This window comes from Solea solea, chromosome 20, assembly GCF_958295425.1.
Source record: "Solea solea chromosome 20, fSolSol10.1, whole genome shotgun sequence".
NCBI lineage: Eukaryota > Metazoa > Chordata > Actinopteri > Pleuronectiformes > Soleidae > Solea > Solea solea.
The window spans coordinates 16,497,680-16,517,057 of NC_081153.1; the positions used below are offsets into that span (position 1 = coordinate 16,497,680).

The window sequence follows — 19,378 nt, forward strand, 5'->3', positions numbered from 1 at the left end:
TAAGTCTGTGTCTCAGAGGTACTTCAGTGGGCCCATGGCACCTAAAATTGTAACTCAGACACCTCGGGGTTTACTTTTGAAATAGGGCTGAATTCCATGACCTAAAATGTACTTCATGGTCTATTTTAAATACAGGCACGCAATAAAACACATGGTGGAGTAGGAAGGAAGTTGTAAAAGAAAACAGGAGTAACATATTTTTATATTTATAAGCGAAGATTGTTTCAGTAAAAAACATTTTTTATTTTCAGGAGGAAGAGTCGAGTGACAGCAACAAGTTTTACCCTCATCTCATGAAGCCCATGTCCAACAGAGAAAGGTAAACACACACAAACTGACACAAAAGAGAAATAAATATTCGGATCATGTTACATCTGTGTTATATGTGTATTACTTAGTGGAATTGTGCCGATTGTGATTATGATTATAATATTATGACGGTAATAAGATTTCATGGCTTTCTTTAAAGAATTTGATCTTGTTAAGGAAAATCAAGTGACAAACATCTTGTCACACAATTAAAAAAAAAAAAAACACTTTTCAATGAAAGTTTGATTTCATATCTTTTAATTTCTAATCAGAAAATATACTTTGACTTGTTGGTGATATATTTTGGTTTAAAACTGCAATTGATTAAATATCTAAAACTATAGTTGGTACCACTTAATTATATGAATGGAGCTTTTGCTTTTGATGTCAGTATTTCCTTCAATATAATGGTTGTATGTAGCAAGCACCCTAAAGCAAGCTGTATTTGCTAAATTAAGCAGGAAACGTGAACAGATGTTGACACACTTTTACTCACTTTTACTCTTTCAATCGCCAGGAACTTTGTGCTGAAGCACCGAGTGTTTCTCCTGAGGAACTGGGAGAAGATGAGGGAAAAACAGGAGCTCCTGAAGAGAGAGGGCGAGCGAGAGAGGGACACAAGTAACCTGTCTATATACACACGCTGGGGAGGAGTCATCCGTGACGATGGCAACATTAAGTCAGGTGAGTGTCCGAGTTCAAAGGTGTGAGCCGTATGTGACAGGGATTTGAGAAAGCAAGGAAACATGACAGCATGTGAAAAAAAACAAAAAACGTTTTAGTGGCTGACTAAAAAAAAAAAATGAGAGGAGACAAAAAAGAACAGCTGCACATGTTTTTATTGTTGTTTCATTGTGGCCATTCAAGCTAATCATCTTCGAGGCATTACACTGATGCTGCTCTCAGGGCGGGTCGGTCTTGCCAACACTGGAACCGTGCGACTGCAAGGCATGTGTAGCTAACTTCAATACAAAGCCAAGCCTTGCAAAAAGATTTTAGAAAGTTTTATTGAACAGATTGAAAGCACTGGAATTACATAAGAACAAACTGATAAGACAAAAACTGTTCAAAATTACCCTCCTCTTTTAAAATGCTATGGGTCTTGAGTATTTAAATAGTGTAGATTAAAGTCCTCTTACTTCTTACTTCTGTACTTCTTTTTTACATGAAAACTTTTGGGAAGCAACTGGACAGCAGAAAAATGGGCCTCTCTTAAAGTGTGGTTTGGTGCATAGATGACCGGGGAATATAATTTGACCTGAAACAAAATGTCTTGTTTTGTTTTTTTGCTTTAATCCCTGATAATATCTGAAAGGACTTACATTTATGTAGAAAGCTGATGTGCAAAGCTCATCCCTGTTTCCCAGATGTGTTCCAGACGCAGTTCTCGGCCCTGCAGACGTCACGGTCAGTGCGTACACGGAGACTTGCCGCCGCAGAGGAAAACACAGAGGTCACACGTACTGCTCGCCTTGCACACATCTTCAAAGAGATCTGCGACATGATCACAAGTTACAAGGGTTAGTTTCTTTATGGTGAAATGTACATTGTCGACATACTATACACTGCATTTAATGATTGTAAAACTGACGACATGTATGTTATTCATTTGCCTTACCTCAGATTCAGCCGGTCAGACTCTTGCTGCTCCACTGGTGAACCTTCCCTCTCGGAAGAGGTAAGAAAGCAAACCAGCATGACGATAGTTCATTCATAATGTTTATCTCTTTTCCAGACCACAGTGTTATCAGGTATATCAGTGTACGGCACCCACATAGTGTAACAGTTTATCAGTTTTGAGCCATGAGAGTCTGTGCTTTGATTCTTCTCCAGTGTTGATGTAATCACTCCTGTGTCAAAACAGTAACACACTCACCGTTGGAAAATAGATTTTTTTTGTCACTGGGCTGCTGTTATCATAAGTAGAAATGATTGCAAGTTTTTCTATTGTTTTTTTCGTGTGCCATCAGGAACAGCCAGTACTATGAGAAGGTGTCCGACCCTCTGGACCTGAGCACCATTGAGAAGCAAATCCTCACAGGCCACTACAAGACCGTTGAAGCGTTTGACACTGACATGCTCAAGGTTTTCCGCAATGCTGAGGTAGGCAGATGGTTTTACCATTACCAGTCCCATGCACATACAAAAAGCATTTGCTTACATAGTTTAATAGCATTTTAATAGTAATTTTATTTCTTCTACTTAGTTGTCTCATTTGCTGTTCTCTTTCTGCATCTTTGTGACCTCATTATGATTACACACTGCGTATGATTACACACACAGTAAATGGACTCAAGTTGGATTTGCTGCAGCGTCTGTTTGACCGGTGATATTAAGCATTGCAAGCATCATTTTGATTGTTTGTAAGTATCACAGTAGAACAACACAGTTTCGGAGACGGGACACACGGTTGGTGTAGTGGTTAGCAATCTTGCCTTTGCAGCGAGAAGACCTGGGTTCAAACCCCGGTTGGAACAAGGGCCTTTCTGCATGGAGTTTGCATGTTCTCCCTGTGTGACCGTGAGAGTGAATAGTTGTTTGTCTCTCTGTGTGTCCCTGCGATGTCTGATGAACTGTCCAGGTGTGTACCTATGTCAGCTGAGATTGGCATAAAAACGGTAGAAGATGGATGAAGGTTCAGAGACCAGATCTTCTATCACACATTAAAACCTCCCTCCCTAATAGGCTATAACCACACAACTCCTAATCTGCTGTGGAAGCATTGTAGATCGTTTTGATTTGCGTCTGTATAGCATAGCACTTGAAACAAGTGCCACTTGAAACCTCTCAGGGGTGCTTACTTTTCCAGTCAGGGAAGTTTGAAGTGCATGTCTGAATTAGATTGACCCCCTGGTCCCAAGGCCCTTTTTTGTCAGGCTGAAAAAACATATGAGTGGAATGTAGTTTATTGTTGGATTGAGAGCTGTGGGGTGTTGCCTTGTCGGTGAAATTTTGGCAGCTGCAGCAAGGTAATGCATCATTTTGAGTCAACGACCTTTGTGCTGCAGCAAATTGTCCGTAGCTTTGCAGACGGATCACCCTAAAGTCTTGTTTGAGTGGTTGAATAATGAGGGTAAAATACTGGGGTCAAATGTGCATTCGTCTGCCTCCTTATATGATTTATGTCATGTCTTTATGCTGTCCTGTTGTCCTTGTGCCATGCGTCAGAACACGCTGTCAGTAACAAATCTACAAAGACGATTTCCTGAAAATGTATTGTATTCTGCAAACAGCGGAATGCAGCTGCATTTATGACCGTCTTGTTTTCCCACCAGAAATATTACGGCAGGAAGTCCTCAGTAGGCAGGGACGTGTGTCGGTTACGGAAAGCTTACTACAGCGCTCGTCATGAAGCCGCCGTCCAGATTGATGAGATTGTGGGTGAGACTGCCAGCGAGGCCGACAGTTCGGATTCGCTGGAGCGGGATAATGGCCACCACGGAGGAGGGCTGGGGTCTCACGACAAGGACGATGACATCATACGTTGCATCTGTGGAATGTACAAGGACGAAGGCCTCATGATCCAGTGCGAGAAGTGCATGGTAAGGCTGGGTGTCCAGAGAAATCGGTGAAAAATCGATATTTCACTTGAATTTACCATCATAGAATTTGTGAGAGGTTCCACCTGTTTTAATGAATGTGCTACTCTTGAGACCCAACTACTTTGTACTTTGTCAAGGAGATTTTCTGCAGGAGTGTGCAGTCAGTCCATGGTTACAATTAGTGTATATATTCAAATGTGTTTGTCCTATCTGTCCTGTTTTACAGGATTTGTGACGGTTGCCATTCTGTTCTGTTATACAGGTTATACAAGATAGATAGGTATAGGATATCTACCCTGTTATAAAGGATAGATACAGATGTTTACACTTTTACGAATGATAATAACAGTTGGGGAGTCATCGAGCCGACCACATGTTTTATAACATAATCCATTTTTGTCGCTGTAGGTTTGGCAACACTTTGACTGTATGCGGTTGGAGTCCGAGGTGGAGCACTACCTGTGCGAGCAGTGTGAACCTCGGCCGATAGACAGAGTACGTTTATCCTGTCAAAAGCAGCTGTGAGGCTGAAATGTATCTTTTCCATTTCTGGATTTGTCAAAAACTAATCTCACTCAAATGTTACTATAGGAAGTTCCCATGGTACCCCAGCCCAGCTATGCCCAGGCTGGCTCTATCTACTACATCTGCCTCCTGAGAGACGACCTGCTGCTCCATCAAGGTACAGAGGAAACAGAAACCAGTGGTCATGAGCTTACTAATGTTAAGAAAAACTTGCTCTCCACTTATATAGCTGTTATAAAGTCATTAAAACCGTGCATTTGACTCCCAGTGGTTTTAAAATATCATCACATCTTGCCAAAACCTGTGACCAACAGAGATGGTGAATGTGTTCAATGTTGAAAAAGACTTGAAACCCTAAGCCAGAGACAGAATTCTACCCTGTTTTCTTTTTCATGAAAAAGCAATCATTGTGAAATATTATACTCCATCTCTCAAGTGACTTTGGTATAGAGCAGTCAGTTTCATGTGAATTTTATTGTTGTAGACATTCCGCAAATCAGTGTGTGTGTGTGTTGTTTGCAGGTGATTGTGTGTACTTGATGAGAGACAGCAGACGCTCACCTGAGGGCCAGCCCGTCAGACAGTCGTACCGTCTCCTGTCCCATGTAAACCGAGACAAACTTGACATCTTCCGAATAGAGAAACTCTGGAAAAATGAAAAGTAAGTAATTATATACTGAACATAAGTAAAGTTTATTGCTGCAACCTGATTTTTTTGGTCTATAAAATATCAATCATTGGTATCATTGGTCTTTCCCCAAACCTTGAAATGATGATGTTCTCCACAAACAAAAAATTATTTAGTGTTAATGATTTTTTTTGTTATATGGAGGGGAAAAAAAGGGCTATAAATCGATTAACCATTGCAGCTCCTATTCTAGTTGCAATTAGTTGTTGTAATTGTTGTGTCACAGTGTGTAATACGCTGCTCCTGTCTACTCTTACTCTAAAGGGGTGAGAGGTTTGCCTTTGGCCACCACTACTTCCGTCCTCACGAGACGCATCATTCTCCATCACGCCGTTTCTACCAGAACGAGTTGTTCCGCATGCCGCTCTATGAGATCATCCCACTGGAGGCAGTGGTGGGAACCTGCTGTGTCCTTGATCTCTACACTTACTGCAAGGGTGAGGAAAAACACACATACCCACATGTGACGCTTCTCCATGATACAGTTCCAGCACTACTTAGCTCTATTCTACTCGACTCTACTTTGGTTTGGTGTCAGGCACGTCACATTCCATTACTTTATAGTACGTGGGCGGGGTCATCGTAGCACGGCTATGCGAAACTGCCACGACGGTGAACTGAATCTTTAGAATCAGTAAATTTTAAAGATTGGATCAGTACTTCCTGCATGACCGGAGTGCAGACTCCGTCTGACGGTCGCTGAACTGAAATACAGCCGAAAGGGTTATGATGCGGCTGATGACCACCAGATTTCAGCAGTGCTATCACTAAACACACCAGACTCCTCTGTTAAATATTGAGATTTCCCTGCTAATTGTTAGAGATTAACGCATGTTTTGGGATTTTTAAGTCTCTTTAACTGATCTATAGTTCAGCATTGTTAGATTTGACCCATGTGTCGGACGTTGCGCCCATGACTCTTCCAGTGACAACGCTCTCTGACCAATCAGTGGCCGGCAGTTTGTCGACGTCACATTTTAGTATCGTCTCAGCTCGCTAGGAACCTTGTCAGAGCAGGTACCAAAAAAAGCACCAGGTACCAGGTACTATCACTAATGGCAAAAGCAAAAAAAAACTGGGTTGAGCCAAGTCGAGCTGCGTAGTGCTGGAACTTTACATTAGGTTAGATTGAATCACATCTTGGATTTATTTTTTCCGCCCTTTCAATTGAGTAATTCTTTCATTGACTGCTCCTGAGGTTTCCACGATGCTTGATTAAAGCTTGTTACTGGCTTACTGTGAGACTGTGTAATAATTAATAACAAACTGTGCTGATAAATGAAGATTAACAACCCCCTAATGGTTTAGCTGTCAGCCTCAACTGGCTTTAAATCACACCGGCGTGTGCTCTCTATTTTTTGACAATATAAACTGTTGTAGTTCTTGGCTAATACAAAATGTTCGTCTTCATACAGGGCGGCCAAAGGGTGTTAAAGAACAGGACGTGTACATCTGTGATTACCGCTTGGACAAGTCGGCTCACCTTTTCTACAAGATCCATCGTAACCGCTACCCAGTCTGCACCAAGCCATATGCCTTTAACCATTTCCCCAAGCGGCTCACACCCAAAAGAGACTTCTCGGTGAGAGTAATGGGGGGTCCTGACGGGGTTGGAGCTGCTGTGTTGTCACCTGCTGCTGATTTTCTAAACATTGAGAAATATTTGAAGTGTAACGGGAACATATAACAGCACCTTATCTTGCTCACAGTCGGTATGGTGTGAGAACAATTTTATTTATTGTTGTAGTCCCACTAAAACTGCACTTTTAAAATACATACATGTACATGTAGATAGTTAGTTAAGTTAGTTAGTTACACTGAGATAAGGCTGTTGTGAGCCTAACTGCATACTTTTAATTGGACCCAAACAAGAAGCTGGTACACAGAAGAAGACGAGAGTAAGAAAAGCTAATCCAGACTGGTGCATTTGTGGACTGAGGAGGTGTCCACCTAGTACTGACAAGCTGAAAGCAGGCACATCCCCACTTACTGTAGAGAAGTCAGTCACACTTCATTCAATGAATCCATTCCCTGCCAAAGCTTGTACACTGGGATATGGACAAAAGGCCATTTAAATGGCATAGTCCAAGTAACTGCATGAAAATATACTGAGTGTTGAAGCTGCCTGCAGCAAAATCATAGGTGAAGAAAGGGTTAAAACACATTGACGCATTGATTTATTTCTTCTTTCTCAAACCGCATCTCAAATCTGAAACCCAATTTAGTTCTCCAAAACCAAGAAAAGTAATATAACCCAGATATGATTTTGACACTTTTGCAGCCTCATTACGTTCCTGACAATTACAAGAGGAACGGAGGCCGCTCGGCCTGGAAGAGCGAACGACCAAAGGGAGCCGGGGGCTGCGAGGACGACGGCTCTTCCTGCGACAGAGGTGACGACTTCCCACCCGAGGCGGAAGAAGGCAGAGGAGTTGAGGACGACATGGACGTGGCTCCACAGGATCCTGAACTTCTTTCAGTGAAGCCCAAAACAGCGGAGCAGGAAGGGAACAGAGACGAGGATGAAGATGACGAGGAGGAGGAGGAAGGGCAAGAGGCCGAGGAACGCAAGGAGCTGGAAGACATTTCCAATGAGAGGATCGGGGAGATGCTTGAACTCCCGTCATCCTCGGCGTCCTCGCCGTCACACCACCCAGTGCTGGGCAGGAGGGAGGCCCAGAGGGAACGTCTTAACAAAATCCTGCTCGATCTGCTGCACAGAACTCCCAACAAGAATGGTGAGGGACCGGGAACAAAGCAGGGGGGTAGGTCAACAAATAAATGAGGGTTTAAGTTTCAGTTTCCTGTGACACATCATATTTTATTTTACATTTTGTACTGATTTTCTGAAAGGGTACAATTGATGTCGGTGTAGGAAACACAATCTACAGCTTAGATGTGACCCTGTTGTTTGCTGTGATGCATTTTTTTTAGTCTGTGTTCATCTGTATCATCCAAAAACCTTTCATCATCATCTCTGATCTCAGTGTTGACAGAAAAAGTCCAGTATTGCGCTGTTTTAAATCTAGAAGTCGTCAATGAATTGATCTCACTAAGGCGCCGAGGACTGTTTTCCCTCATAAGAACAGGGTCTCTTTTTCAAGGTATCATATCAGTAGTAATTAGTTTGGTGTCTTGACAGCAGTGCCTGTGTGCATGAAGCAGCCACAGTGTTTTCTGGCATTTTTGTTATTTTGGAAAGTTGAAAGAGGAAGAAAAAAACCCCCATAAAACTTGGAAGCTCATGTCTTACGAAAGGAAAGACGAGAATTTGTTGATCAGCCTGCGCAGAATGACACCTCAGCAATTCTGGTTAAAGTTAGAAAGGTGGTTTTAGAGAGTTAAAACATTCTTGGAGACACTTGTCTTGGCTTCATGTTAGGAAGTTACTGTTGCTGACATTTTTTAAGCTCTTTAAAGCCTTAAGCATACGTAGCAGTAGAGACACCTTTACCTTTGCTGTTGCTTTGATATAATATTCTGTGTCAGCTGTTCTTACTCGATCCCTAATTCCCTCTCTCTCTCCCTCCCTCTCTCTCTCTTTCTCTGTTGTTCCAACAGCCATAGATGCCACTTATCTCCTGGAGGAGGGCGCAGGGCGGCGGCTACGGCGACGGACTCTCGGTTTCGGTGATTTTGTGGGGAGGAAATAACATTGCTTAACATGTGCCTGTCAAGCACACTGTTTTTCACTTTGTGAGCAAGTGTGGAAAAAGGAGAGGGGGAAAAAGAGCACTGTTGGTGATCTGACCATTAAGGACCACAGTGCGTCCCCGAGGGCCTCTTCCCATTTACCTCTTCCAAGACTGTCCTCTCAACTCTGAGACGGTGGAGGGGGTTAGGAACCGCTGACTCTGAGGCAATTTCAGCTTTCCAAAAGTTCTCAAGGAGCACGAAGAGAGAGGGGACCCAGACTTATTGCTTATTTAAGTAGTTTGATGCAAAACCTGTTTTTTTTTTGTTTTTGTTTTTTTTCATAATAATAGGAGAAATAACCCATGCACTTAAATCCATTGAACATGACAAACATGGGTAGATGAATTCCACTAGCGAGCATCAGAAATGACACAAGTGGTACTGAACAGGAGTGGATAGAGCGAAGGATGGGTTAGTCCTTTACTTCAGTGAGGGTGTGCATGCTGGATACTGAGGTCTCCTTGTGGGATCTTGCTGCAATGACAAAAAAAGTAAGAGACGAGAGAAGATCAGTATCAGGACTGTTGGGGGGAGGGGGGGCATAGTAGAAATGTAAGTTGAGCAGTGTGCTCAGATGCTGCTCATGAGAAAGAGAACAAGGGTGGCGAACTGCACTTTTGGTACCATGCATATTGTGAAGCTCCGTGTAATGTATCTATAATGAAAACACACTAACACTCACAGTATTGGATGATGCAGTCTGGAAAAAAAGCGAGTTAAAAAGTCTATTATCTTTACCCTGTTATACTGTAATTACTCATTTAGGAACAGAAGAGGCTGGGGGTGCATTTATTAACGGGCGGGGGAGGTAAGGTTGAGTGTGCGCTTTAGTCGGTCAAAGTGTCTTGTTGAGGTTTAGATTTTTTTATTTTCTCGTGAGGCAGTCAGCTTCGCCCCCGTTTTTTTTTTCTTTTTTTTTTTTTGAAGTAACATGATTCACCAGCTCAACTAAAAAAGGCGCGAGCGGGGGGACACTGGCTTTAACAGTAACGCCTTACACAGCTGTGCTCCCTGCCCGCCTTGTGTGCAAAAGTGTGCGTGCACACTTATCGTGTGTCTGTACTCTGCCAGATTTCTTGGAAATATACCTTTTTAAGAAAAAAGTAAAAAAAAAAAAATGGAAAAAAAAATTTAAGGGCTCGATGGCAATTAACAGTTTTAAGAAAACTATGGAAAACAATACTTAACATGAAATGTATCGTGATGGTCATATTTTCTTATATCCTGTGAGATGGGTGGGGCAGTGTATACTGGATATTGGGAGGGGACGGGATGGGAATAAGGATCCTTTTTTGTCTTTAAACTATGTTCCTGGTTGCCATGGAGAATGTTTAAAAGGAAATTGTGATATTTGATGAGATTTCTTCTTCTTCTTCTTCCCCCCCAAAATGCCTCTGCTAAAAAGGGACAGCCTGCGATATCCCTGTGTGGTAAACTGACAGAGACGTGACAAGACTGAGACACTGACAGGGAGGGAGAGAGGGGAACGGGAAGCTGTACAGTGCCAAGTTATGTAAATATATACACTTTACATTGAGGAGTGTCTCCAAAAGCAATATCTTGACAAAGGATTTTGTTTATTATTGTACTGTACAGGACTCAGCCCTAAATGTATTAGGATTATTATAATAATGATAATATTATAATTTCTTCCGTTTGTATTACTATAATGAAGACACTTAAGCTTGGAGGAAAATTATTATTATTTTTTTTTTTTTTTAAATGTCCAGAAAATCTCACAGTAACTGTCCTGACGACATGAAAACTAAAACAGTTTTAGTTGCCTATAAATTAAATTCATCTATGTACTGCATGAGCGAGAAGAATGTCAAACGGACACAGAAGAAGGCATTGGGACATGACAGTGACTCAGCGATGACACTTTTGTCATTGAATATTGTTAATAATATTACTTTTGAGGAGAAATGTACTCCTTGTTTTTTGCTGCAAAGTGTTGAACACTAAAAAAACAAATCAACATAAAAATGTTAATGATATTTTTAAAAGTGACGGACACAAGAGTACAGCTGTCGGCTCAATATCATATTGTTTTTTTGTTTTTCTCCTTTCAAATAGGAAACGGTTCCGTTTTGTGATAGCAGTCATTGTATGATGCTTGTACTTGTATTTGTGTGTTTTGTGTGATTTGTTTAGTCCTTTTTAGACAATCACAAAATAAGATGCAAGCATTGTAAATGGCAGACTGGCGGACATTTTGTGATGTGTACAGTTTGTCAAAAAAAAATTCTTCCACTCGTTAAAAGTTTGTAATTATGATTCTTAAGTCATGAACAATGCTGTTGGTTTTTACTTTTTGTTTTATATTTGTTTTTGTTTTTTTTGTTTTGTTTGTTTTTTAATAAAAAGCACTACATTATTGTGAATACACTCGATGTTGTTGTGCTTTGGATACTTGGGTCTCACATAGGAAATGAATGGAGATTGCAGTTGAACAACAATGGCCTTACTTTACAGAAATGCTGAGGTACTTTGAGACTTAACTCCACAGACAATCCGGATTATCCCTTTGGGATGGTTGTGTGCATTTTATGCTCCGTGTTCATGCGTATATCATGGATTTTGGCAAGATTATGTAATTTTATTTGATCTTGTTATTTCCAGCTCAGCTCAAGTGTTATACTCATAAAAGAGCAAAAAATTGGCCATTCAAACCCATTCAAACTCCAATTTTTGATCTGACTTCCATTAAAGCGTAATATATCGATGTTAATATATTCAATTCAGTTCAATTTAATTTTATCTGTATAGAGCCAAATCACAACAGACATTATCTTAAGCACTGTTCATAGTCAGGCAAAACCTTACAATATTATAGAGAGAAGAGAAACCCAACAAGTCACACAATGAGTGAACACTAGGCATCAGTGGGCGAGGAAAAAAACGGACAGAACCAGACTCAAAGACATCTGACTTGATCATTTGGGGTGAAAGGAAAAACTGGGGGACAGAGGACAGGTCGTGGACAGAAAGGACAAGAGGAAGGTGAGAGGTAGAGATGGAAGAGAGAGACCAGGAGCAGATATATAACAGTTATATCGAGTTATCAGTTTAAACAAAACAGTTCTTAATCAGTAATTATGTGTTTATGGAACTACAGCAGCAGCAGGAATTGTTGATTAAGAATTATACTCATATCAACTTTAATTATTATAATAATAATGGTGATGATATGATATGAATGATGATAATAATAATAGCCTCGAAACTGGATCTGGATCCTGCAACCTGCGAGATAGCGAGAGAGAGAGAAATAGAGAGGACAGGAAGGAAAGACTAGAGAGAAAGAAGGATGTATATATCTGGAGGATAAAGCGGTAGAAGATGGATGGATGCTATTTCCACTAGATGGCACTGTCACAATCACCCCTACCTCTCATTGACATACCAGGCTGTAATAATTAGCACAAACGTTTACGTTGCAGGTAGTATACTAAAAAATAAGTCATATTTACATCTGAAAACACTGTGGCATTATGACAAAAACCCTTTAAATGGGTTAAAATCGTTCAAAAAGGAATTAGTATTTTATATCAATAATTAGCTCAGATGTAGGTGAAAAGAAATGAGTTCAAGGAAAGTATAGCTTGCGTTTAAAAAGTTATTTTGCTCAATGGTAAGTGTTTTATTTTGCCATCATAGAAATTCTCGCAACTATTTCATATATTAACTTGTTTTTGTTGCTATTTTCCACCTAAATTGAGCGGTCAGATCAAAGGCAATGGCATGCATCTGAGACCTTTGACATTTTTAAGAACAACGACTGAGAGGAAACGTGACTGTTCCAAGTCTCGCGTTGAACTCTGGGGCTCTTCGTTGCCATGGAGACGCCACAACGACGCTCACAGCGGTTCGATCCACTCAGCGCTCGACACCGGGGCGGACTCACCTGACGAGCAACACCGAAGTCGCAGCGATGTCGAGAAAGAGACAAGCGAAGGAGAAAGCGGAGGAAGAAAAACACGCAGGTTAGACTCACTGGAGCTGTGCTAGCGACACGCTAATGAGGGAAGCTCGTTTGAGGTTGGGTATGTCCTGTGTCGTTGAAGTCCCGTTTGAATGAAAACAAGAGAACATTGTTTTTAACCCACTGCTAACTCGTATTACTAACCCAGAAAGTATCATTCAGAAACTTATCATTTCAATAGCTTCCATGTCAGAGTCACAGAGACTGTGAGCGGAACCACAGCGAGGTCACATGAGGTCACATGTTAGAACTCCCTTTTAACAGAAGATTCTGGTTCTCTGACAGAACCAGACTCAAAGATGTGAAGCATCTGCCTCGACCGGTTGGGGGGAAAGGAAAAATGGGGGGCAGAGGAGAGGCGGGGGACAGAACGGACAAGAGGGAGGTCAGGTAGAGACAGAAGTGAGAGACCAGGAGCAGAAATACAACAATTGTATCAAGTCATAAGTTTAGACAGGACAGTTCTGAGTCAGTGATGACATTTATAGAACTACAACGTCATTTATACAAGCAGCAGCAGCAGGGATTGTTGATCAAATTAAACTGCATAATTATTAATTATTATATAGCGTAATACTAATGGTGATGATGTGATATAAATATTTATGTTTAAGTGCCGTGACTTTGTCTTACTCCTTATATTTGTATTTCTTCATTTAAATTTAAACCTGACAAGTTAAAAACATTTATTTGCAGTAGCGTTATGGGGGCCCACACTTTGGGGAATTCACTGCTAAAGAGAGTGTGTCCTGTTTGCCCTTCTTCCATATCGAGTCTGTGATTTAATTTAGAGGAAGCTGTTTGAATATTAAAATTCTGTCAAATATTCAGGTAACTTTCCTGAGGTTATGTCAGTGTAGGAGTTTAGTCTAAAACAGTTTTAATATTGATTCAATTTCATCCTCTCACATTTGTTCCTTGCGGGATGAATTATCAACAGCTACTGTATATAAATGTGAGCTTTTGTGTGTTTTTCAGAAGAGTCTCCGATTGAAAAGGTCGAGACTTTAGGTAAGTAACATAATCACGCTGTCTTTGATGATGCTGAGCTGTAGCTTACTGCTTTAAACCCATCGTCCCACAGATGGATATCACTGTTACAGACAAGGTGGAGATAGACTTTCCTGGACTTTGTGCTCTTCTAGACATAAAGCACATCCAACGGTTTATGCACCAGGCAACCGACGTTAGAAAACCAGGATTGTGTGAACATGTAATTCATGAGTTGTAGCATGAAGATGATTTTATCAGAGACGAACGTACAATAATGATATTCCGAGTCATCATATCGTAATTGTACCTGCAGAAGACAAACAGTTGCGGCACATTGCCGTGTCTTTCTTGTCCATGCGGTGGCTCAAAGTGGAGCTGGAGAACGACGACCTCCTCAGTGTCAAGAGCATAAAGATATCTGGTGAGAAGCAAACGCCAGAGAATTTCCACAACCCCAGTTCACATTGTTTTTTATAACGTATTTTTCAAACATGCACAGGTCGGAAGGTAGACGAGCAGGTGGTCGGTGTGCTGCAGAAGACCCTTCCCTTGTTCAGACAGCTACAGAGGCTGCAGTGAGTGTCCTTATATCACACTGTCTTGTTTACACTCTTATTCTTGTTTATTTGTGTAATCACTGTGTTGCAGGTTTTGGCAAGCAGGACTAACGGACGGAATGGTCATCTCCCTCACGAACACAATGTCACTGAGCAGCAGCCTCAGGTGTGTGGGACACGCTGTGAGTCTTTGTGTTTGTGGCTCGCTGCGTCACAGTGGGTATAAATGGATCTGGACTCAAGAATTTAAAACAAAGCAGTATTGAACATGGGCGGCACAGTGGTCCAGCGGTTGGCACTGGTGCTTCGCGGCAAGAAGGTTTTCGGTTTTAATCCCACTGCGACCGAGGCCTATTTGTGTGGAGAAAATATTGAGTTCTCAACATTATCACCAACGTTAAAATACTTAAATAGACCGAGCAAAGTCAGCTACAGACTTTTCGCAGGAGGCCAATTTATTCCCAATAAGATAATTTACTCTCTCATCATCCTCCTCTTCCTCACATATACTTCACACACTGGTATAATGAAATTAGATTAAGATGGAGCCAGAGATAAGGTGACTCTACTTATTATTATTATTTTTATTTAATTATTAGGGTCCTATTGCTAATCCTTCAGATTATTATTATATCCATGGTTTTGCAGTCATTTTTAAGGGGGTTAACGTGCATAAAAACTCTTGAAACGTGGAGTTCAGGTCTGGCGAAAATGCGATATTGGCATAGTTCATGGACCTGTGCGTTGCTCAAGGGCTCTATAGCGCCCCCTAAGGTGAGAACAGAGGCAACATTGAGTTCCACAGAATTTCCCAAAACTTTGTGGGAAGATGTTATAGACCAAGACCAACAAAAAAGTTGACCATAACCATGGCCTCGACTCAACAGGAAGTTGGCCATTTTGAATTTTGGCCGAGTAGCCAGGGTGCCCATGGGTCTTTGAAATCCTTGAAGGTTTGTGAATTTCGCCCTAAATAGACAAGGATCATTGAAAGTGCTTACTTTGTGCAAGAAAGAAATTAAGTTAATATTTTGTTAATTTCTGTTTCATGCCCTGCAATCTGATGTCAATCCAGGTGGTCGTCTTTTAAATCAACAAAGAGTTTTTGTAAAGATCATACACGTTGGCAATAAATGTTGAACCACGTCAGGACAGAATCGATTGTGGTTATCTTTGTCATTGTTTCCAAACCAAATCTCAATTTTGTATTAAGTGTATATGTGAATATTACTCTCAACTTTTAAAATTGTAGCTGTGTGATTGTGAGCATGGATTACTGTCAATCTGGGCCCTGGAAAGAACCGAACGAACAGGCTCCTGTTCTCCTGACAGCCCTCCAGGATAAATTGTATAGATAATGATGGATGTACTGAGCATTATCATTTAGATACTGAGCTTTACTGATCCATCTCCTTCTTTATTGGTCTCTACCAGGGTTGTTATATTAGAGGGTAACCCTCTTCCACAACAGAGCTTCCACTGTCTTCTGTCTGAAGGCAGCACGTGAGTCACCATGTCTCACATACAGTAGTAGTAGTAGAGACCTTGTTTTTGCACCAAATTCACGAGCGTGTGTTTCTCTGTTCAAGCCTCACTCACTTGTCCCTGCGAAACAACCGGATAGGAGATGACTGCGCTCGTCTGATTGGGTCTGCTCTCTCAACAACCAGATCTTCCAACAAGAACCTCATGTCACTCTGCCTGGCATTCAACCGTATTGGTGATGCAGGCGCTGCTCATATTGCACAGGTATAACCTCAAAGAAAAACTGGCTCCATATTCCACCTGTTCTCATCATGATCACTCATCGTGTTCTTCTCATCTCGTTTTCCCTCTCAGGGCCTCCGGTTTAATCACACTTTGCTTTTTCTCTCACTGGCCAACAATTGGATTGAAGAGTCAGGAGCTGCTAATCTGGCTAAGGTATTATTTACATTTAACCCTTAGATTAAGTTACGTACACCTAGTGCATCAAAATGTGCTAAAGGTCAAGCAATAAAAATTGATTTTTTTTTAGTCCTCGTGAAATATGAATTACATTTCATTTTTAGCCCTTAAATTGCCAAGTTTTTATCTCAATAAGCATATTTTTGTGCGTAGGTGTGGTAGTGTGAGTATTTTAGTTCACTTTTATTTTAGTTAATTTTTTTTAGAACACTCAAATTATATTCTGCTTTTTGTATAAATAAAATGCATCTCAATTTTCCCATTTCAGATTCTTGGCAACTTTGCTCTAAAGCATGAAGAAGTTGTGGAGAGGAGGAAGCTGCTTCTGGAGAGAATAGAGTCTGGAAGTTTGGTAACGTTTCACATTCATGGCAAATTCACGCACAAATGAATCCTTCGTGGCAAAAATGTCCTCATGTCGACAGTCTCAAACGTCTTCTTACAAGTTGTCTCAAAGTGAACTGTTACGCATGAAGTCTGTAGTTTAAACCAAAACACTTGTAAATCCCTTTACCTCCTGTGTACAGTGCTAGGAGACACTTCAAAGACCTTTGTTTGTGGGTTAAATGCTAAGAATGGGTGAGAAATGTTGCTGTTTTTTGTATTTTCTCCAGATCATTTGCATTTCTCTTTAATGCTTCCTATTTGCAGAGCTCTCTCGGAACTGATTCTGCCCTACCAAATGCGGATGAACTTCTCAAAACACCCAGCAGCACCTCACTGAATGCCAGCAAAGGGGAGAAAAAAAGCTCCAAAAAAAGGGTAACGTGCTAATAACACTGGTTTGATTCCAACCTGTTTGGTACGCTATGCTCTGAATGTCATGCACTATGGATTCGTGTGGACTCTTAAACTACAGGCATCAAGAAAAGAGGAAAAATCTGCAAACAAAGAGAAGCTGAGGTCGAGCAGGAAAGGTAATCACTTCTGTCACAGGTAAATATTCTCTGACAGCGGAGAGTGTTTTATCTGTTCATGGCCGTCTCTTTGAATCTCTCTCCCAGCCTCGGGTGTAAAGGCACTTCAGAGTAAAAGTCGGAAGACAGGGGACAAAGAAAAGCTACAATCGGAGGTATTAGACATGGGCTTTCATGTGCATGTCATACAAATATAAACATGCTCAGTGCATTAAACAGCTTTTTATAATTCCACTTATTTACTGCAGGTTCAATCGTGTGCTTCCCTGACTGAGGTTTGTCTGATGAAATCCTGTTTTGAACTCCAAATTTGTCTGATTTGAATTTACTTACAATATGTTGTCATTGACTCCTTTCCTCCACCATCACCACCAGGTAGATTCAGTGGAGTCAGGGAACCCTCTGCTGGATCCGGCACTACAGCACAGGTGTGGACAGCTCTTTCTGCCCGGAAACAAGACTCTGGTCTCTCTCAACCTGGCAGGTAAGTAATTGACCATGATGAGTAACTCAACTCGGCTTCAGAGAGGAAAATAAAAGCCTGGAATGTTTCAAACCAAGTCAATAGTCAGCGCAGTTACATGGAAGTTTAATCATAGGAATATTTTCATCTGGGATAATTACTGAATGTGGATTTTGCAGTGAATTCCTCACAATCAAGTTGAAATAGTTTCCTATTTCTTTACCTATTTCTGCAGAAAATACATAATAATGAAAATTCACACAGGCCTTTTTATGACTGAAACAAAATAATGTTTTGTGTTTGTGTAGGAAACAGAATCACAGAGAAGGCACTGCCACTGTTCAAGACTGCACTGGAGATGCAAAAGGAGGGCGGACTTCTGCGTCTCTGTCTGCAGGTGTGTTTTAACCTGACTCACATTAACACCCTGTAACTTTCCTTACATTAACAGTGTTACCTTTAAAGTGTTCATTTATGCCGGGATTTGATTTCAGAAAATGTCATCAGTAGTTGTCCAATGTGCTTCTATCATAATTAATCAGTGATTTATCATGCAGTCTACACAGATGTTAGCTGTGGAGAAGTATAAATAAAAGTTGGTCATGATTTCTCTTTCTCTCTTAGAGGAACTGCTTCTCCGAAAATTGCGAGGCCCACGTGAAGATACAGAACCTGTTGGCAAAGAGACTTGAGAGAAGAAAACATGCTTTCAAGACACAAACAGAGGGAGGGGTTGCGAATTGACACCGCTGTCACTGTATATCTTCATTTTTTTATATTAACACGCATTGTCTGGAAAACACAGTGAGGTTTTAACTGAAACAGTCTAGTGACACATAAAGGGGCAGTCGATGTGGCTCATTAAGATCCAGATGCCTGTGTACAGATCTGTTTTACTGCTTTGTTTTGCTCACAGTCCTGATTTATACCAAGGACAAAGACTGACAACAGCAAAATGCCAAGTGCTGGAAATAAGCCAACAATAAAGACTTCCTGAGTCTGTATTTGTTTGTTGTTTAGTTTTGAGAATAAACTTGCGACAGCTTTTCAGTGATGTATACATATTATGTCTATATATTATATCGTTATCACTATTCTCTGATGACACAATGTGACTGAAAGTGTATTTCCTGTTGCCAGTAGGTGGCACAATGACTGGCTTGGCAGGTTATTCGTGTGGACAGACTGACCCTAAAAATATGATGAAAAAGAATATAGACGGGCCAGAAGCCTGCTGCGTGCTATTCCTGCAAACATACTTTTGGTTGCCGTGGTCACCACAGCGGATCGTCTGCCTCCCATCTTGTCCTCTCCCTTGTGTCCTCTTCTGTCACACCAACTGTCCTCATCACAACATCCATGAACATCCCTGTGGTCTTCCTCTTTTCCTCTTGTCCGGTAGCTCCATCTTCAACATTCTGTGTCCAATATCATCACTATCTCTCCTCTGCACGTGCCCACACCATCTCAACCTTGCCTCTCTTACTTTATTTCAAAAGCAATCAACCTGAGCTGTCCCTGGAATACGGTCAATGTGAAAATGTGATTTTAGTTATAACTTGTGCAGTACCTGCATCTTGGGCTTTAACTAACTCAGCATATACCGCAATAGACACACAAGAGTGGTCTTAGTAAGTCACATGCCAAGTTTGAAGCCTCTCCGTTCACCTGTTGTTGAACAGTTATGTGATTAACAGACAGACAGACGTTCCTTGAATTACTAGATGGACGACATCACACAGCCCTCAAATTTGCA

General features: G+C 41.1%; 2 protein-coding genes across 5 annotated transcripts in view; both read left to right on the forward strand.

Moving 5' to 3' along the window:
* Nucleotides 1–11,148, forward strand: part of ash1l (ash1 (absent, small, or homeotic)-like (Drosophila)) — a 29,601-nt gene extending 18,453 nt beyond the window's left edge. Inside the window, exons 15-27 of one of the 2 annotated variants that reach the window (XM_058618432.1) lie at nucleotides 252–319; nucleotides 827–993; nucleotides 1,677–1,829; nucleotides 1,933–1,987; nucleotides 2,280–2,412; nucleotides 3,585–3,851; nucleotides 4,260–4,346; nucleotides 4,443–4,533; nucleotides 4,899–5,037; nucleotides 5,329–5,501; nucleotides 6,480–6,646; nucleotides 7,346–7,829; nucleotides 8,626–11,148. In XM_058618432.1, the coding sequence (XP_058474415.1) occupies nucleotides 252–319; nucleotides 827–993; nucleotides 1,677–1,829; nucleotides 1,933–1,987; nucleotides 2,280–2,412; nucleotides 3,585–3,851; nucleotides 4,260–4,346; nucleotides 4,443–4,533; nucleotides 4,899–5,037; nucleotides 5,329–5,501; nucleotides 6,480–6,646; nucleotides 7,346–7,829; nucleotides 8,626–8,717 (2,076 nt within the window). In that variant the 3' untranslated portion in view covers nucleotides 8,718–11,148. The remainder of the gene's footprint in view (nucleotides 1–251; nucleotides 320–826; nucleotides 994–1,676; nucleotides 1,830–1,932; nucleotides 1,988–2,279; nucleotides 2,413–3,584; nucleotides 3,852–4,259; nucleotides 4,347–4,442; nucleotides 4,534–4,898; nucleotides 5,038–5,328; nucleotides 5,502–6,479; nucleotides 6,647–7,345; nucleotides 7,830–8,625) is intronic. The other variant, XM_058618433.1, reaches the window with a different exon arrangement.
* A 1,332-nt stretch (nucleotides 11,149–12,480) lies between these two features.
* lrrc71 (leucine rich repeat containing 71) lies at nucleotides 12,481–18,672 on the forward strand. Of its 3 annotated transcripts, none has more exons than XM_058618552.1 (16): nucleotides 12,481–12,746; nucleotides 13,727–13,756; nucleotides 14,052–14,159; nucleotides 14,238–14,313; nucleotides 14,387–14,461; nucleotides 15,730–15,798; nucleotides 15,885–16,044; nucleotides 16,135–16,218; nucleotides 16,511–16,594; nucleotides 16,894–17,004; nucleotides 17,102–17,159; nucleotides 17,247–17,314; nucleotides 17,408–17,434; nucleotides 17,535–17,643; nucleotides 17,931–18,019; nucleotides 18,247–18,672. In XM_058618552.1, the coding sequence occupies exons 1-16, from the start codon at nucleotides 12,695–12,697 to the stop codon at nucleotides 18,364–18,366; spliced, it is 1,320 nt and encodes a 439-aa protein (XP_058474535.1). In that variant the 5' UTR covers nucleotides 12,481–12,694; the 3' UTR covers nucleotides 18,367–18,672. The 3 variants fall into 3 exon arrangements, with proteins under 3 accessions (XP_058474535.1, XP_058474534.1, XP_058474536.1); XM_058618551.1 differs by having other exon boundaries at nucleotides 12,483–12,746; nucleotides 13,724–13,756; XM_058618553.1 differs by having other exon boundaries at nucleotides 12,738–12,806; nucleotides 13,724–13,756.
* The last annotated feature ends 706 nt before the right edge of the window (nucleotides 18,673–19,378 follow it).

What these genes read in the sequence shown, in the direction of transcription:
- lrrc71 (XM_058618551.1), top strand. Translation starts at nt 12,695, where the DNA reads ATGTCGAGAAAGAGACAAGCGAAGGAGAAAGCGGAGGAAGAAAAACAC. An exon ending in CAAGAGCATAAAGATATCTG is followed by an intron (nt 14,160 to 14,237) that starts GTGAGAAGCAAA and finishes AAACATGCACAG; the next exon opens with GTCGGAAGGTAGACGAGCAG. An exon ending in CTTCTGTCTGAAGGCAGCAC is followed by an intron (nt 15,799 to 15,884) that starts GTGAGTCACCAT and finishes TCTCTGTTCAAG; the next exon opens with CCTCACTCACTTGTCCCTGC.